General features: G+C 38.1%; 1 protein-coding gene and 1 long non-coding RNA gene across 3 annotated transcripts in view; one reads left to right on the forward strand and one right to left on the reverse strand.

Annotated features, from left to right (window-relative positions):
* MUC5AC (mucin 5AC, oligomeric mucus/gel-forming) overlaps positions 1 to 14,796 on the forward strand; it is a 94,119-nt gene that overhangs the window by 41,189 nt on the left and 38,134 nt on the right. Inside the window, exons 25-30 of the mRNA XM_087950839.1 lie at positions 2,943 to 3,182; positions 4,983 to 5,139; positions 8,148 to 8,273; positions 8,786 to 8,936; positions 10,453 to 10,499; positions 10,604 to 10,816. Of these exons, the coding sequence (XP_087806965.1) occupies positions 2,943 to 3,182; positions 4,983 to 5,139; positions 8,148 to 8,273; positions 8,786 to 8,936; positions 10,453 to 10,499; positions 10,604 to 10,816 (934 nt within the window). The remainder of the gene's footprint in view (positions 1 to 2,942; positions 3,183 to 4,982; positions 5,140 to 8,147; positions 8,274 to 8,785; positions 8,937 to 10,452; positions 10,500 to 10,603; positions 10,817 to 14,796) is intronic.
* Positions 1 to 14,796, reverse strand: part of LOC148133286 (uncharacterized) — a 33,268-nt gene that overhangs the window by 3,382 nt on the left and 15,090 nt on the right. The gene's annotated exons all lie outside the window — the stretch shown is intronic.

A 14,796-nucleotide genomic window follows, 5' to 3' on the forward strand; every position in this document is an offset into this window, starting at 1 on the left:
TTTTGGTTGCTAGAACCATTGATAACTGAAAAAATTGTCATGTAAAATGCAAAGGGCAAGACAACATTATATTATGCAGAGCAATAAACATGGTCATTATGAATGACAATTCTCTGTTGACCTTGTAATAGCTAACATTCTTAGCTGCATTTGCATTGTAAGAACACAGATGATTGGCTATAGCATTTGCATTTCAGAAATACTGTAAATATTTTATTCGGGTGGACTGACCCCATTTAACATATTTATATGGAAATTATAATCATTCCTAATGAATTCTGTGAATAATTGAATAGATATGTATGTGTATCACTTGAACTGATTATCAACATATAACAAAAGCAATTCTTGGAAATCACACTGAATTATGGTTCAATGAAATATAGTTCAATGAAATACTAACAAGCATAGACCTCACATACTTCCTTCCCTAATTCACAACTTTCACAACTTTGGCAGCTTCCAGGTAAGTGAACTTCAACTCCCAGAATTCTCATTAATAGCCGTACTACTATGGAATTCTGGGATCTGAAGTCTATAGACCTGAAAATTGCCAAGCTTGGGGAATCAAGTTCCATATGATTGAAAGAAATGCAAAAGCTTTCATTTCTGTTTCCAGAAGACCAAGGCAGAATACAGAGTACTTGCTCCTTGCCTTTTTTCCCCAGTGATTATCCTGAGATTGGATGAGCAGAAAATAAAATTACCACTCAGTGAGCATCTATGAATGCTCGCTGAATGTAGGAATGAACTTCAGCATCTCTAGTTTTGGACCAATACTTACAATGACATCACATTAGCAGACAAACTATGACTGACATTATGATCTGCTTAATTTTAAACCAGTTTTGCACAACCTCCTTTTCAAATAGGTTGGGATGAGAACTCACAAAATCTCCCAGTTATCATGACCAAGAGTTGGAGACATCTATTTAAAGTAGTGTTTGAAAAGAAATATTCTAAATCTTGGTTGCTGAAGTTGGCTTGTATCAATTAAACTTAATTATTAATGTTAATCATAGCTCTGTGTGCAATCTCAGGACAAGTTCAACATCACGAAACCTTTTGCATGAGGAAGATCCACCTGCTCATTCTGTGAAACATAACCTTTTCAGTTCTGTTAGGGTTACGTACTCCATTCAAGGATAACTTTTCAAAGCTGGGCTATTCAATGTATGGTACACAAGCATATGCACACACAATGTTGTAGAAAATGTAATTTCATATGCTTGGATTTCTTTTATTTGGAGCAATGTCTTATCCCACTGAAAAGAACTGTACATTTCATATGATAATTATCATAGAGTAAAATACATAGCAATAGGTTATTTAATAGTTTGAGGAACTCAAACAGCTTTTGAGGAAATACATTCTCAGAGGGACAGCCATGTTATGCTTTTTGAAGAAAAAAAACCCAGTTCTTAAAACTAATTTTGGAATAAATTGGGGTTAGGGAGAGATAGGCATGTCTATTTCATTGCTATGAGACATAAGGCTGTTTCAGTGTAATGAAAAATGTATTGGTTTCATAGATGCTTAATTGTTTTGTGAATCCACATTAAGCATTCCTCGACTGTTTTGACCAAGGCTTTCTGAGACACCAACAAACACACATAAAATCCCAAACCCTTTTATTTTAGTTCAATGGCTGTGAATTATTGTCATTCACACAGCCCGGAATGAGTCTTAACAGGTTATAAATAATCCCAGGGACGTCTGCCAAAGTTCTTCGGGAGACATCTGATAAGAACGCACCTTATCTTACTTGAAGTGCTGCCAACGACTAAAGTCCCAATTAGTCTTTACAAAACCAAACAGAGAACAAATTCACCATGGTGTTTTCAGAGTACAAACTGATCAGAGTGAACTGATCAGAGCCTCCTGCAAAGGTTTTCCTACCTTTGCACTTCCTTTATACCTTATGGGAGGGGCAATCACCTCCAAGCCTTACTCCCGAGTCATCCCTTTTGTCTTAGCTGCTCTTGCCTTCTGGCAGCTCTGCACACACGTGCACTGGGAACAGGCTCCCCTTGTTCCTCTGCCTCACTGCTGCCAGATTCTGGAAGCTCCAAGTCAGCACATGTTCCTGGCCCCATCTCTGTATTGGACGCAGGACCCTCGTCCAAGTCCTCCCCAGACTCCCAGACTGGTCCCTGTTCTTCCCCACTGTCTGATTTTGCTGGTGTCTGCACAGGCTGCCGGCAAGCCACAACATTGACTTGGGTTTGTCTTTAACATATGCAGCTTTGAGTACATGAGTTCAAACTATGCGTGAGAAATATACTTAAAGGTCTCTGAGCAATGCATATTCTTCAACATTAAAATGGTTCAATTTCTAAAGATAGAACCTGTTCTGCCCCAAACCCTTTTCCAATAAAACAAACACAAACCAAAGGGAATAGAAACCTTTTAATGATTCTTACAAATCCCCGGTTAAAAGGCTGCTGCAAACTAAATAACTTTGATAAGCACGAGCCTCGCCAAAACTGTGCAAGGCTGCCAAGAATAACAGATAAGGTTACCTAGAAATATTTTACAATGCAAGAGTCTTCAAATACCAACTAAGATCCTGCAATGTTCACGAGGCTCGAGTTTCAAAACGTCTTTGCTTCCTGCAAAGAATGTCCGATTCTCAGCTGGCTTTTATCATCTTGAAGGAGGGGCCATTACCTTGCAGCCTTACTCCCGAGTCGGCCATGCTGCTGCAGCTGCTCTTTCCTGCAAGCAGCCCTGTGCGCATGCGCACTTGGCACAGGCTCGTCGGGAACCTCCTCATCGCTGCTGCCAGCCCACACAATCTCTGAAGGCATCAGTCCACTCCCTAATGGTCCTGGCCCCTCATCTGAATCCTCACTCTCCTCAGCCGTACGCACCTGCCGCTGGCTAACCACAACAGAACCAAAACTCTGTGCAGCTTTCAATTTGTACTTTTCTTTGTGCAGGGTGAAGTCTGTGGCCTTTGTGGAAACTATGATGGCAATGACATCAATGATTTCACCACCAGGAGCCAGTCTGTAATAGGAGATGTCCTGGAGTTCGGTAACAGCTGGAAAGTTTCTCCTACTTGTCCAGATGTCTCAGGTAGCAGAGATCCTTGTACTGCAAATCCCTACAGGAGTTCCTGGGCACAGAAGCAGTGTAGCATCATTCACAGCAAGACATTTGCTCTCTGCCATCCTCAGGTATGAACAGATCCATTTCAGAAGACTATATAGATCATTTGAGCGAACTTTATCCAATACAGGTAATCCTTGACTTACAATGGTTTGTTTAGTAACCAAACTTACAATATCACTGCAAAAAAAAAAAGAAGAAGAAGACTTAGGACCAGTTTTCACACTTACAACCATTGCAGCATCCCTGTGGTCACACCATCACATATTCAGACACTTGGCAACTGGCATGTATTTTCAACAATTGCACTGTCCCAGGATCATGTGATCATTTGTGATCTTCCCAGCTTGCTTCTGACAAGCAAAATCAATGGGGGAAGCCAGATTCACTGTAATGACTGCATGATTCATTTATCAACCACGGCAAGAAAGATCGTAAAATGAGGCAAAACTCATTTAACAACTACCTTGCTTAGCAACGGAAATTTTGGGTTCAATTGTGTTCATAACTCATGGTCTAGCTAGCTCTATATTAACAATATTGTATGCATGTGATTGCTTAGATTAAGATGTAATAGCCACAAATCAAGCAACTGTAACGAGATGCTATCATTCTAGCACTCCAAAGATTACAAAAATAAATAAAACCTTGTTTCAGTATTTTGTAATTCTCAGAGGATTCCTTTGTAACTATGAGTCCTTTTACTACCAATTCTGTTCTCCCAGGCTCTGTTTATTCTTTGGCAAACCTGACATGATGGCTGGAGGGGGCATTAAATATGTTTGCTAACAGATCTTGGTGGTATCATGGATATCTTGCTTTCAGAACATTTTAGCAGTGTTTAAGCTATCCACAAGCATGTCTACATTCCTTTTTAATTAGGCAGGAACTGGGCATGGCTAGTCTAGTGAAGAGAAGGACCAGGGAAGACATGATAGCAGTCTTCCAATATTTGAGGGGCTGCCACAGAGAAGAAGGGGTCAAGCTATTTTCTAAAGCAACCAAAGGCCAGAGAAGGAATAATGGATGGAAACTGAGCAAGGAAAGATTTAACCTGGAAATAAGGAGAAACTTTCTGACAGTGAGAACAATCAACCAATGGAACAGCTTGCCCTCGGAAGTTGTGGGAGTGCCATCACTTGAGACTTTCAAGAAGAGATTGGACTCCCATCTATCAGAAATGTTGTAAGATCTCCTGCTTGGGCAGGGGGTTGGACTAGATAGACCTACAAGGTCCCTTCCAACTCTGATTATCTGTTACCTGTTACATCTGCCCAAAGTATTTGGAAATATTAATAACTGAAACACATTTCTGGATGCTCTGTAATATGAAGCATTAATTGTAGATCTAATCAATAAAACAATCTTGCTCTGGACATAGGCTAAATCCCCTGAATATTACTAAGAATATTATCTCTATTTTTACAATGTGTACATTGTCTTGGTCACTGCAAATCCCACTATGGTTTGGCTTAGTATCCTTGATGGTAACTTGTCCAATAATTGTTGGATTTGAACTGTTCCTTAATAGATTTAGAGAATACCTTTTTGTTTCATTGCAAATTGCAGCCTGATCTGTTGCAAATGACAGATGATTCATAACTGTTTCACTTCTACCAGTTGCATCCCAAAACTATTGCTTTCATAACTACAACAAATTGGTTTGTGCATGCAGTTGTTATTACAACAAATGGTATTATATAAAGGAAAGAAAGAATAGTGATCAATACTGTCAGTTCTCCAGAAAGATTTGGTTGAAAATATAAGAATGGCAACTGGGAGAAAATATCCCCCCACCCCATGCTTCACCAAGCTCACCTACCCAAACTAAGGCACACGCCAAATTAGCTTCATTGTTTTCCTACTAGGTTGAACCAACTAAATATTATGAAGCATGTGTATCTGATGCCTGTGCTTGTGACACTGGAGGAGACTGTGAATGCTTTTGTACAGCTGTAGCTGCATATGCACAGGCATGTCAAGAGGCTGGTGCATGTATCTCTTGGAGAACTCCATCCATCTGTCGTAAGTACACTTCCCAGGAACGCTGAAGGTGGGAATAAGGAGTAGACAATAGTTACAATTTGTTCGTTTCTCAGGACCACACCAAACAGGATTTGTAATACTAGAAAACCATCACCATTGGACTTAGGTTGAGTCTTCTGAATGCAAGCAAATACTATAAGAGCTGAATGTATTACCTCTCTGGGCTGATGGTTACACTGCGTCTTCAGCTGAGCCCAACTGAGAAAACAGAAATGAGATATCTCTATGAAGATCACTGGCAATGCATTCATACTCAGGTTTTATATGCACATGCTTATTTTGTGAAAGGCGTACCTGAGCCCCTAAATATTGCAAATTACTTTAACTTAAGGTTGAGATTTATTGAACCATGGCGTTACTACGTGCCTACAATGGCTATGATCAGATGTATCAGAACTAAGAAAGCCTTGCGAGATTGCGAGGGAAGACATACCTATGTCATAGGAAAAAGATGATATGAGAACAGAAAATGCAGAAGAACATGTGGAAACAGAATAACAATTCTTGAACAAGTTGTAATTGTTCCAGTGTATAATGGAGTAGAATTTCCCCTGCCCCCACTATTAGATTCAAAGAACTTTCAGTCTAAGATCCTGTTTGCTATCCATAGGACAATGAGTTCAATGAGAACTCTGACATCTCATGAGACCTAAGGATTCCCAAAAGATTTAAGCCATTTTTAGCTTACAAATTGCCCTTGGGTGTGTGCGTGTATATAATGGCTGGGTTTCCTTTGGTTTTAAAGTTGTAGCAACGTTTCGGCAGAATCTCATCTGCCATCATCAGGCTTCTGTATTGGGTTCGTCTGTGAGTCAGACTTTTACAGTGGTTTCAGATTTAAATTTGGGGCTAGCCTACTGCTGTGCCAGAATGGTTTTTTCTTCATCCTGATTGGTTGGGAGTCTTGGTCTATGTTTATTGGTCTTGGAGTTTGCTGTGTTCTGCTTGATTGGTGTTTCTAATATCTTCTGTCTGTTTTGTAGCTTTTTTTGTCTTGATTGGCTGGCAACATTGTGTTTCCTGTATTGGAGGCTTTTAGTGTGGCTTGGCTCCAAGTAAACAGACAGCTATCATTTATTAGGAAGCTAGGTTTCACCTGGGTGCCTGGTTGGGGTGTGTTTGAGCTGGAGGTATCAGGGGGAGTCTGTTTGTGCCCGGGTGTTTGCCTGGCTTGTGGTGTGGAGATTTTTTTGTTTGAGAGTGCAGGCTTCCAGATAATTGACAGTCTGGTGGAGTCATCTCTTCTATTCATGCTTTCAGGTCTTTTTTCAATCTCTATTGCTTCTCTGATAATTTTGTAGCTGGGGTTTTCTATAGTGGCTAGGGTTTTGGTGCCATTGAAGTTGATGCTATGACCTGTGGCTTTCATGTGTTGGACAAGTGAGGAAGTGTGTTCCAGCTTTTTTACTGCATTTTTGTGTTCATCTAGGTGGGTACTTATTCTTCTATTGGTCTGTCCAATGTATGTGGCAGGGCATGATGCACAGGGGACTTCATTTATGCCTTGGTTTTCCAGGTCAATTTTATTTTTGGGGTTTCTGAGGATGGCTACTATTTTTCTGTCTGTTTGAAGCCAGTCTTGATGTGATGCCTGTGTAGTTATCTTACTGATTTTGTCTGTAGTACCTCTTATGTAGGGCAGGACAGCTGTTCCATAGGTCTGTTCATCTTCTAGGTCTCCATTATGTCTCAGTGTGTTTTTGTGGATCAAGCCAGTGATTTTGTTTTTGTGGAAGCCGTTGGCTGTCAGTACTTTAGTCAGGGTGCATAGTTCAGTCTTTATGTGTGTCTTGTCTGCCAGGTGTTTGGTTCTGGCAATTAGTATTTTGGCTACGGAGTTTATCTGTGCTGGGTGGTGGTGATCCCATAGGGGCTCCTTCAATTTGCTTGTATCTTTGTCCTTTGTATATGACATGTGTGTTGGTTAAGCAGTGTTCTGTTAGTTCCATGAGGTGTTTGGGTGGTTGGTATTTATTTTTGATGATTTTGAGAGTTTCTTTTATCGGGACTTGAGTGAATAGTGAAACCATGTCGAAACTTACAAGCAGATCTTTTTGTTCCACGTGTAGATCTTTGATCATTTCCAAGAGGTGGTATGAGTTTTGTACATGTGAAGCTGCTGCTTCAGCATGGGGCTGTAGCTGCTTTGCTAGGTATTTGGCTAGGTTTTGTAGTGGTGCTCCTCTGGAACTGACTATGGGTCTGAGAGGTATGCCTTCTTTGTGTATTTTTGGGAGGCCGTATAGTTTGGGGCATCTGGAAGATTTTTCTCTTGGGATGATCATCTGTTGGATCTCTTTGCTCATGTGGCTGGTTATAATTTTCTTCTTGGCTATTTTTTCCAGATATGTGGTTGGGTCCATGTTTATGGGTTTGTATGTGGAGTCTTGGAGTAGGTCTGTCAATTTTGTTTCGTAGTCTTTTCTATCCATTATGACTGTGGCATTACCGTTATCTGCTGGAAGTATGATTCTGCTCCTGTCGTTCTTTAAGGCTTGCAGGGCTTTTAGTTCCTCTTTGTGTAAGTTGCAAACCTGTTCATGGAAGAATTCGAATCCAGAGCCCTAGCCAATGCCACCCACAAACCCAAACTATGGCTAAGATAAATCGATGACACATTTGTTATTTGGCCCCAAAATCAAATTCACCATGGAAACGGAAACAAACAAACAATTACCATTCCTAGATGTGTGTGTGTGTGTATCAGATACTGTGGGTGCCATTCAGCACTATATTGCTGAATACCTATCTCCCAGAAGTAACTGCCACTGATTTTAGTTGGAGTTCCTCCAAAACAATCCCATATAAAACAATAAGAGATGTCCTCTCATAGTATTAGGTTCAAGGTACTTATTCCAAGATAACAGCCTTTATTTTCTGATGTTATCAAGTAAGAAAATGTAATAACATTTGTCATATCAAGAATATTAAAGGAATATCTCTTGTAAAATAAGCACATTTCACTTAAACTGTTTGTTTCCTTCCAGCTTTATTCTGTGATTACTACAATAAAAAGGGAGAGTGTGAATGGCATTATCAACCTTGTGGTTCTTCTTGCATGAAGACCTGTAGGAATCCACACAATTGTTCACTTGAATTATATGACTTGGAAGGTACAGTATTTATACATCTTATCTTTGACTTGCAACAACCATTAAAAACTGAAAATCAGATCAATTCTTCTAATTACTATAGTAGGAGCTATTCAAGACTTGCTTAAGAAGTGAGGATATATTTTTCTAATAACTGTTTTATACAAAGAGTGTTAAATTTATGGAAATTGATTTGTTCAATTCTGGATTATCCAAGTTTAATGCTACGGATGCATGCAGTTTTGCACATGCTAACAAATGAAAGATAATACCAAATAGTTGGTTTGAATTGAAAAATAAGCAGTTATTTCTCCAAAAAGCCCACTTTTTTCTTATCTGCCAGCATAACATTAATTTTTTTAAGCTTAATTTTAAAAAAAATGTTTGGAACTGTTTGCTCTTTTTTCTATCTTTTTCCTTCTATCTTTGAAGATTAGATTTTGTTAAAATCCCTCACGCATCTCTATTTTATTGCCTACTTTGCTCATTTTGTCTGGTGAAAATCTTACATTAAGTTCTCTTTCTTATTGTAGGATGCTATCCAAAATGTCCAGATGATAAACCCTACTTTAATGAAGATGAGATGGACTGTGTGTCCCTTGATAAGTGTGGCTGCTTTGATGATAAAGGAAACTATTATAAACCAGGAGAAAAATTGCCTTCAGAAAAGAGCTGTCAATCATGGTAAGTCTTGTGCTTAAAGTGTCTGGATTGTGAAGTTTATTTATTTATTCAAATTTATACAACCACCCATCTCATCAAAGGTGACTCTGGGTGACTCACAACAATGGATTAAAGCAAGAAGTGTAAAAATAGCAAGTACCAATATTAAAAAAAAACATGGCAATAAATATTCTAAATCTCCAAAATACAACCAGAAGTAAAGGGAGGATATAAAAAAATGGCTTCCTTCACAGTAGAGTCACCTAGATAAATTTGTTTTGTGACAACCCCAGGCCTAGTCACATGTTCAAATCCTGAGGCCCTCTCAGAATATCAAAAGGGGTGGGGCCAGTCTAATTGGGGAAGGGAACAATACTCATTAATTAAGAGCCACAGTAGAGAAGGCAATCTCCTGGGACCCACCCAAGTGTAGATCTCTAGCTGTTAATATCTGCAGTATCCCTTGTCTGCAAGATCTCATGGGTGGGGCTAATGCAAGTGGAGAGAGACACTCTTTCAGATAGCTTCGTCCAGTGGTGGGATTCAAATTTTTTTACTACTGGTTCTGTGGGCGTGGCTTGGTAAGCATGGCAGGGGAAGGATACTGTAAAATCTCCAGTCAGGGGTGGTATTTGCCGGTTCTCCAAACTACTCAAAATGTCCGCTACTGGGTCTCCAGAACTGGTCAGAACTTGCTAAATACCACCTCTGGCCTCGTCCTGTGCCATGAAGGGCTTTAAAGGTTAAAACCAGCATCTTGAATTGAACCTGGGAGCAAACTGGCAACCAGCACAGCTCACAGAACAGAGATGCATTGTGTGTTCTTTTGACAGTACTCATAACTGCTCATACCACTGTATTCTGTACCAATTGAAGCTTCCAGATAAGTTAAAGATCTGGCAGAGGACTTACATGAAATAGCATTATGTTTCATAAAACAAGAGCAAGAATTATTGCAGGCAACATTCTGAAATACTCTACTGAGGATCAATTTCTTTAAAACAATGTCATACTGTTAATACACTCTATTCTATATTCATCTCACCTCAGGTTAGACTAAGAGTTTGCTAAATCATTTCAATGAACAATGACATTTTTTTTGATACTCAGCTGTTTTGCTCCAGTTAGACCACAGGATCTTTTGAACCCATTCTCTACTGCCAATTCTTGTGAGGAGAGACTTTTTGTTAACAATAATTAATAAATCTTAATTTTATTAAAGGGAAAAATTATTTAAGTGAAAAAATATTTATAAATAAATAATTTTATTATTCCCTTAATTTTAGGGTGTGGGGAGGAATGGTGTTTCTAAAGAAAACGGACGATCTGTTTATAAATTCTGAATTTGCCAGGAAGCTTTTTTATTTTTCCAGAAATTTTATCAGGACGTTTCCATACAATGAATTGGATCTTCTTGTAATAATCTGTTGGTTTCTGCATGATTCTATTCCAATTGTACATAAGTACATTTGTTTTAACCTGTTGTGCTTTTTAAAATGGTGAGCCTTCTAACCTGTGCTCATTTGCTTCCTTACAGTTATTGCTCAATGGACAGTGAAGAGGACTGCAGATATGATGAAAATGGTAAGCAGACTGTGTCGATTTGATGTGGGCTGTGATTATTTGGATCAGCCATTGTGAGAATTGAAACAACCTTAATAACCAATTGATTTTCTTTAAAATGACAGAATGCTACTGTATCTATGAAGGAAAGATAAGCAAACCTGGCGAGATCATCTACAATACAACTGATGGCATTGGAGGGTGCATCACGGCAATTTGCAGTCAAAATGGCACAATTGAGAGGAATATCTTTCCATGTTCCACAACCCCTACCAGTATTCCCACCTCTACTGTCTTTGTATTTACTAACACCACTTCACCAGCAAGTACTACTGCAGGTACAAATTCTAACAACATATCTTTTTCCTTAGTAAATGAAATGAATCAAAATTGTTGGCCATATTATAATAATTTTTTTAATACATTTTAGTGTGTGTCCATAATGTGCAAACCCATGACGTCTGTGATAAAAAGATTCAGAAAAATGAGATATTTTCATTCTTAAAATAAACTGATTCATTTAATCTACTTCAGTTGCAAAAACAGTTTGATGAGAATGATGAGAATTCCTTAAGAAATTCCTGATAGAGGTTTAAACGGAGACATAGGGGGAAAAACTTTATAAAACATGAGCCCCTGAAGTTAGGAATAAAAATATTCCAAATATGCTTAAACTTGTAAAATGGCCTTTTCAGCATATTACAGATATGATGTGGAGAAACAGCTACCAGTTTTGCTACTGAAAAAAGGTTGTTGTATGGAGAAGAGAGTTTAAGTTGTGAGTTTAATTTGCTACCCCACATTTTCACATTACAGCAATATAGAAGGATATCATGGGAAAACAAACCATTTGGCCTATTGCCATGGAATCATATGGAATGTTTTAACTATTAGGTCTTCTTTTTTTTTTTTAATAAAGTTTTATTGAGTTTTAACAAAATAAATAAAACATCTTATTTGAGTACAGCATCGTTCCGGGTTATCACATTTCCATACAGACACAATTTCATATGCATATTCATCTTATGTATTCAACTTCATATCTTATTACTCTTTTTCCAACTTCTCACTATTTCTCCCTTTACTTCTCTTAATTTTCTTTTATGGTTATCTCATTTTCTTCTTATTCAATTGTATTTCTTTTACCTAAATTTCTATATCTTTTTATTCATTGTACTTATACTTTCGTCTGTCTTGTTTACAATTTCATATGTTCTCTTCCAACATTGTTAAGAAGCAAAATTCCCCCTATGATTGCTAATCGAAGTGCAACACCTTTAAATCTTATTGTTATTATCACATGAAATCTCATTAAACATTGAATTTGTGCATTCTAAAATTATAACATTCAAATTTCTAATATCTATTTTATATCATGTAGATCTCATCATTCAGACTCTGCTTGGTACTTCCCCTTGAAAATGTAAAAAGAAAAATTCTAAAAACATAGCAAAAACAATACACACACACACACACACACACACACACACACACACATACACATTAGGAAACAAAATAGTTATTCAAAATCATTCTAATACTGGTATGAGCCTTGTAAATCTTTCACGTTTCTTTTCAATATCTATCAATCTTTGAGAACAATTGAAATGTTTCCCTCCCTTCTTCATTATTACTTAACTGTTAATAAGCATACCATTGGATAGTCATACAGTTTTATCCTATAAATTATTTACTATTAATAAGCAAAATAATTATTCAGATTCATTCTAATAACTGGTATAAATTTCCTTATAAATCTTTCACATTTCTTTTTAATATTTTATCAATCTTTAGAAACAATTGCAATGTTTCCCTCTCTTCTTTATTATTGCATTAATTATAAATAAACATACCATTACATAACAATACAGTTTTATCTCATAGATTACTTACTTATTTCATTTCTATCTCATTACAGTATTCTACTGTCACAACACTATCTTTTGTACCTTTGCAGAATCCTCACTTTTAACTTAATTTAACCATTGTCTCTGTGTTTTCTAGCTCAGCAAATACCTTTAATCCTAGTACGTTTCCCCTTTTTCTTTATTTCCTGTTTTTGTCCCTCATAAGTTCTTTCCCTTTCTATCTTTCCCCCCTTTTTCTCATCCCTTTTTTATACCCTTCTCTCTCTAATTTTCCCTTCTGTAGTTTTCTTTTCTGCTTCTCCTTGCTGTTATACTTCTTTTTCAGACTATTTTTCTTTTTGGATGTTCCCTTTGATCTCAAACTATTAACTCCTTTCCCCTTTTTCCCCTTATTACCACACTTTGCATTATTTGATCATTGAAAATGGCTTCTTCTTTGTCCCGCTCTTCTTCTTGCTCTTGAAGCTTTTCCTTTTGCTTTTCATAGCTCAGGATCTCCATTTCAAAAAATTCAAATATGAAGCCAAAGGATCTTCCTCCCCTTTCTGCATCTTCTTTCTGTTTTTTAAGACTCATCTTCAATTCCTCCAGGAGTGATGGCATTTTAAACACTTTTGAACAACCACCCGATTGACTTTAAGTAAAAACAGAAAAAGAAAGAAAAAAACCAATGCCAAAAACTTTTTTTTTTAATCAGCAAATGATCCCAGACTGTTCCTTCTTGTTTCTTTCCTTTCCTTTTCCTTTCCGTCGGTTACTGTGTCTTTTAATAAGATTTCAGTTACAATGTATCCTCGGGAGTCTTTTCAAAGTTTCACTGTTAATCCTCTTCATTTTTCCAGGTAGCACTCCATTTTTCCATTATTCCAAGTCCCACCCTTTTGCCTCCACTCTTCTCCTTTTTAGGGCTTTAAAATGACCAAGAAAAAATCTTTATTCTCCTTTTGACACTTAGATTTCAGCTTAAGGTTGCCTATTAGTGTCAAAATAGATTAATATAAATTTTTTTCCATACCATTTGTAATTGTCAATATAAAGGCCAAAAAAGGGGTTTTAACCTCCTTTTCTCTCTCCTTCACCAGTTAAAGATCTTCTTTCAGAAGTATCCCTCTAGGTACTTTTAGATTCAGGGTACCTTGCTTCGATGTTCTCTGTTGTTTAGCCCAGTTTGTCCTGCTTTCCTCTTTGTCTTCCTCCTGCAAAATCTTATCCAGTCGGGTTCTTCTTTGAGGTGGCCATTTAGGACCACCGCTGCAACCGCCTTCAGGGAAGGGAGTTTAGACCAGCCAAGGAGGAGAGATACAGCTCCCCTCCACTCAGCTAGCAATCTCCCCCCTCTTCACCATCTCTATGGGGTAGCTTCAGCCCCAAATCCAAAGGATCAGGGCACTCCAGTGGCGAGCACAGATCAAAACTGCGCACGATCGCGGATTTCGATCTGTCGCTGAAGAGACCCAAACCAGAAGTCAACTATTAGGACTTCTGAATCACTAAATATAATAAAAAAAGAATGTCCATTTTGTCTGAGACTAAGTTGAGATGACTTATTCTGCTGCTGCTGAAGCAGTGCAATGCCACTCATGTTTTAAAATAAATGTTTAATACTTATTTTAGACATTAAAATAAATATTTTAATTGCACTGTGTGCATATTCTTCTCCTCAATATATTAAATATGTAAAAGTGATTCTGCTTACCAGGTGCTGAGGGTAATGTGTGATTAAAAATATCAATTAAGTTATCACAAAACCAAGGAATGCACTCTCACTTATTTCTTCTCAGCCACCACGCTAAAAATTATTGCTCCTCATTGCCATTAGCAGCAGGAAATCAATGATTTTGAGCAGAATGTCCTGGGAAAGAAGCTGATTAGTCTTCCTGTAACTTCCTGTCACAAAAACTTTGCTGAAGATCACTGTTTTCTCATGTGAGAGAGTCTAAAAGAGGGATTTTTCAAAGCCACCAAGAGGAAAAGGGAGGAAACTATATGTTTAACCACTGGCCCTATTATCACACACGGTCTCATACCCAGGGGTGGGATTCAAATTTCTTAACAACCAATTCTGTGGCCATGGCCTAATTTGTGGTGGTCAAGTGACTAGGTGGGCATGGCTTGCCGACTGGGCATGGCTAGGTGGTCATGTGACTGGGGTGGGTGTGCTAGGTGGCCATGTGACTAAGGTGGGCGTAGCTAGGTGGCCATGTGACTGGCAAACCAAATATAAGTGATCATCATTTAATGGCCAGGTGCTTAATTTATGACTGACCTCCCCAGAGCTACTTGACCTGTTTTTGGTGTTTTGACAGCCATACATACACACACACACTTATGACCAGTTACAACATCCCACACAGTCTTGTGACTGAGGTTTTCTATGTTTTTTGCCAGTTTCCAACAATTCATTCTGGTTTCCAGTTAAAAATGCCCATTGGGGAAAATGGACTTGTTTA

Source organism: Notechis scutatus, chromosome 1, assembly GCF_049901735.1.
Source record: "Notechis scutatus isolate UNSWTSFEM ecotype Mainland chromosome 1, rNotScu1.2, whole genome shotgun sequence".
NCBI lineage: Eukaryota > Metazoa > Chordata > Lepidosauria > Squamata > Elapidae > Notechis > Notechis scutatus.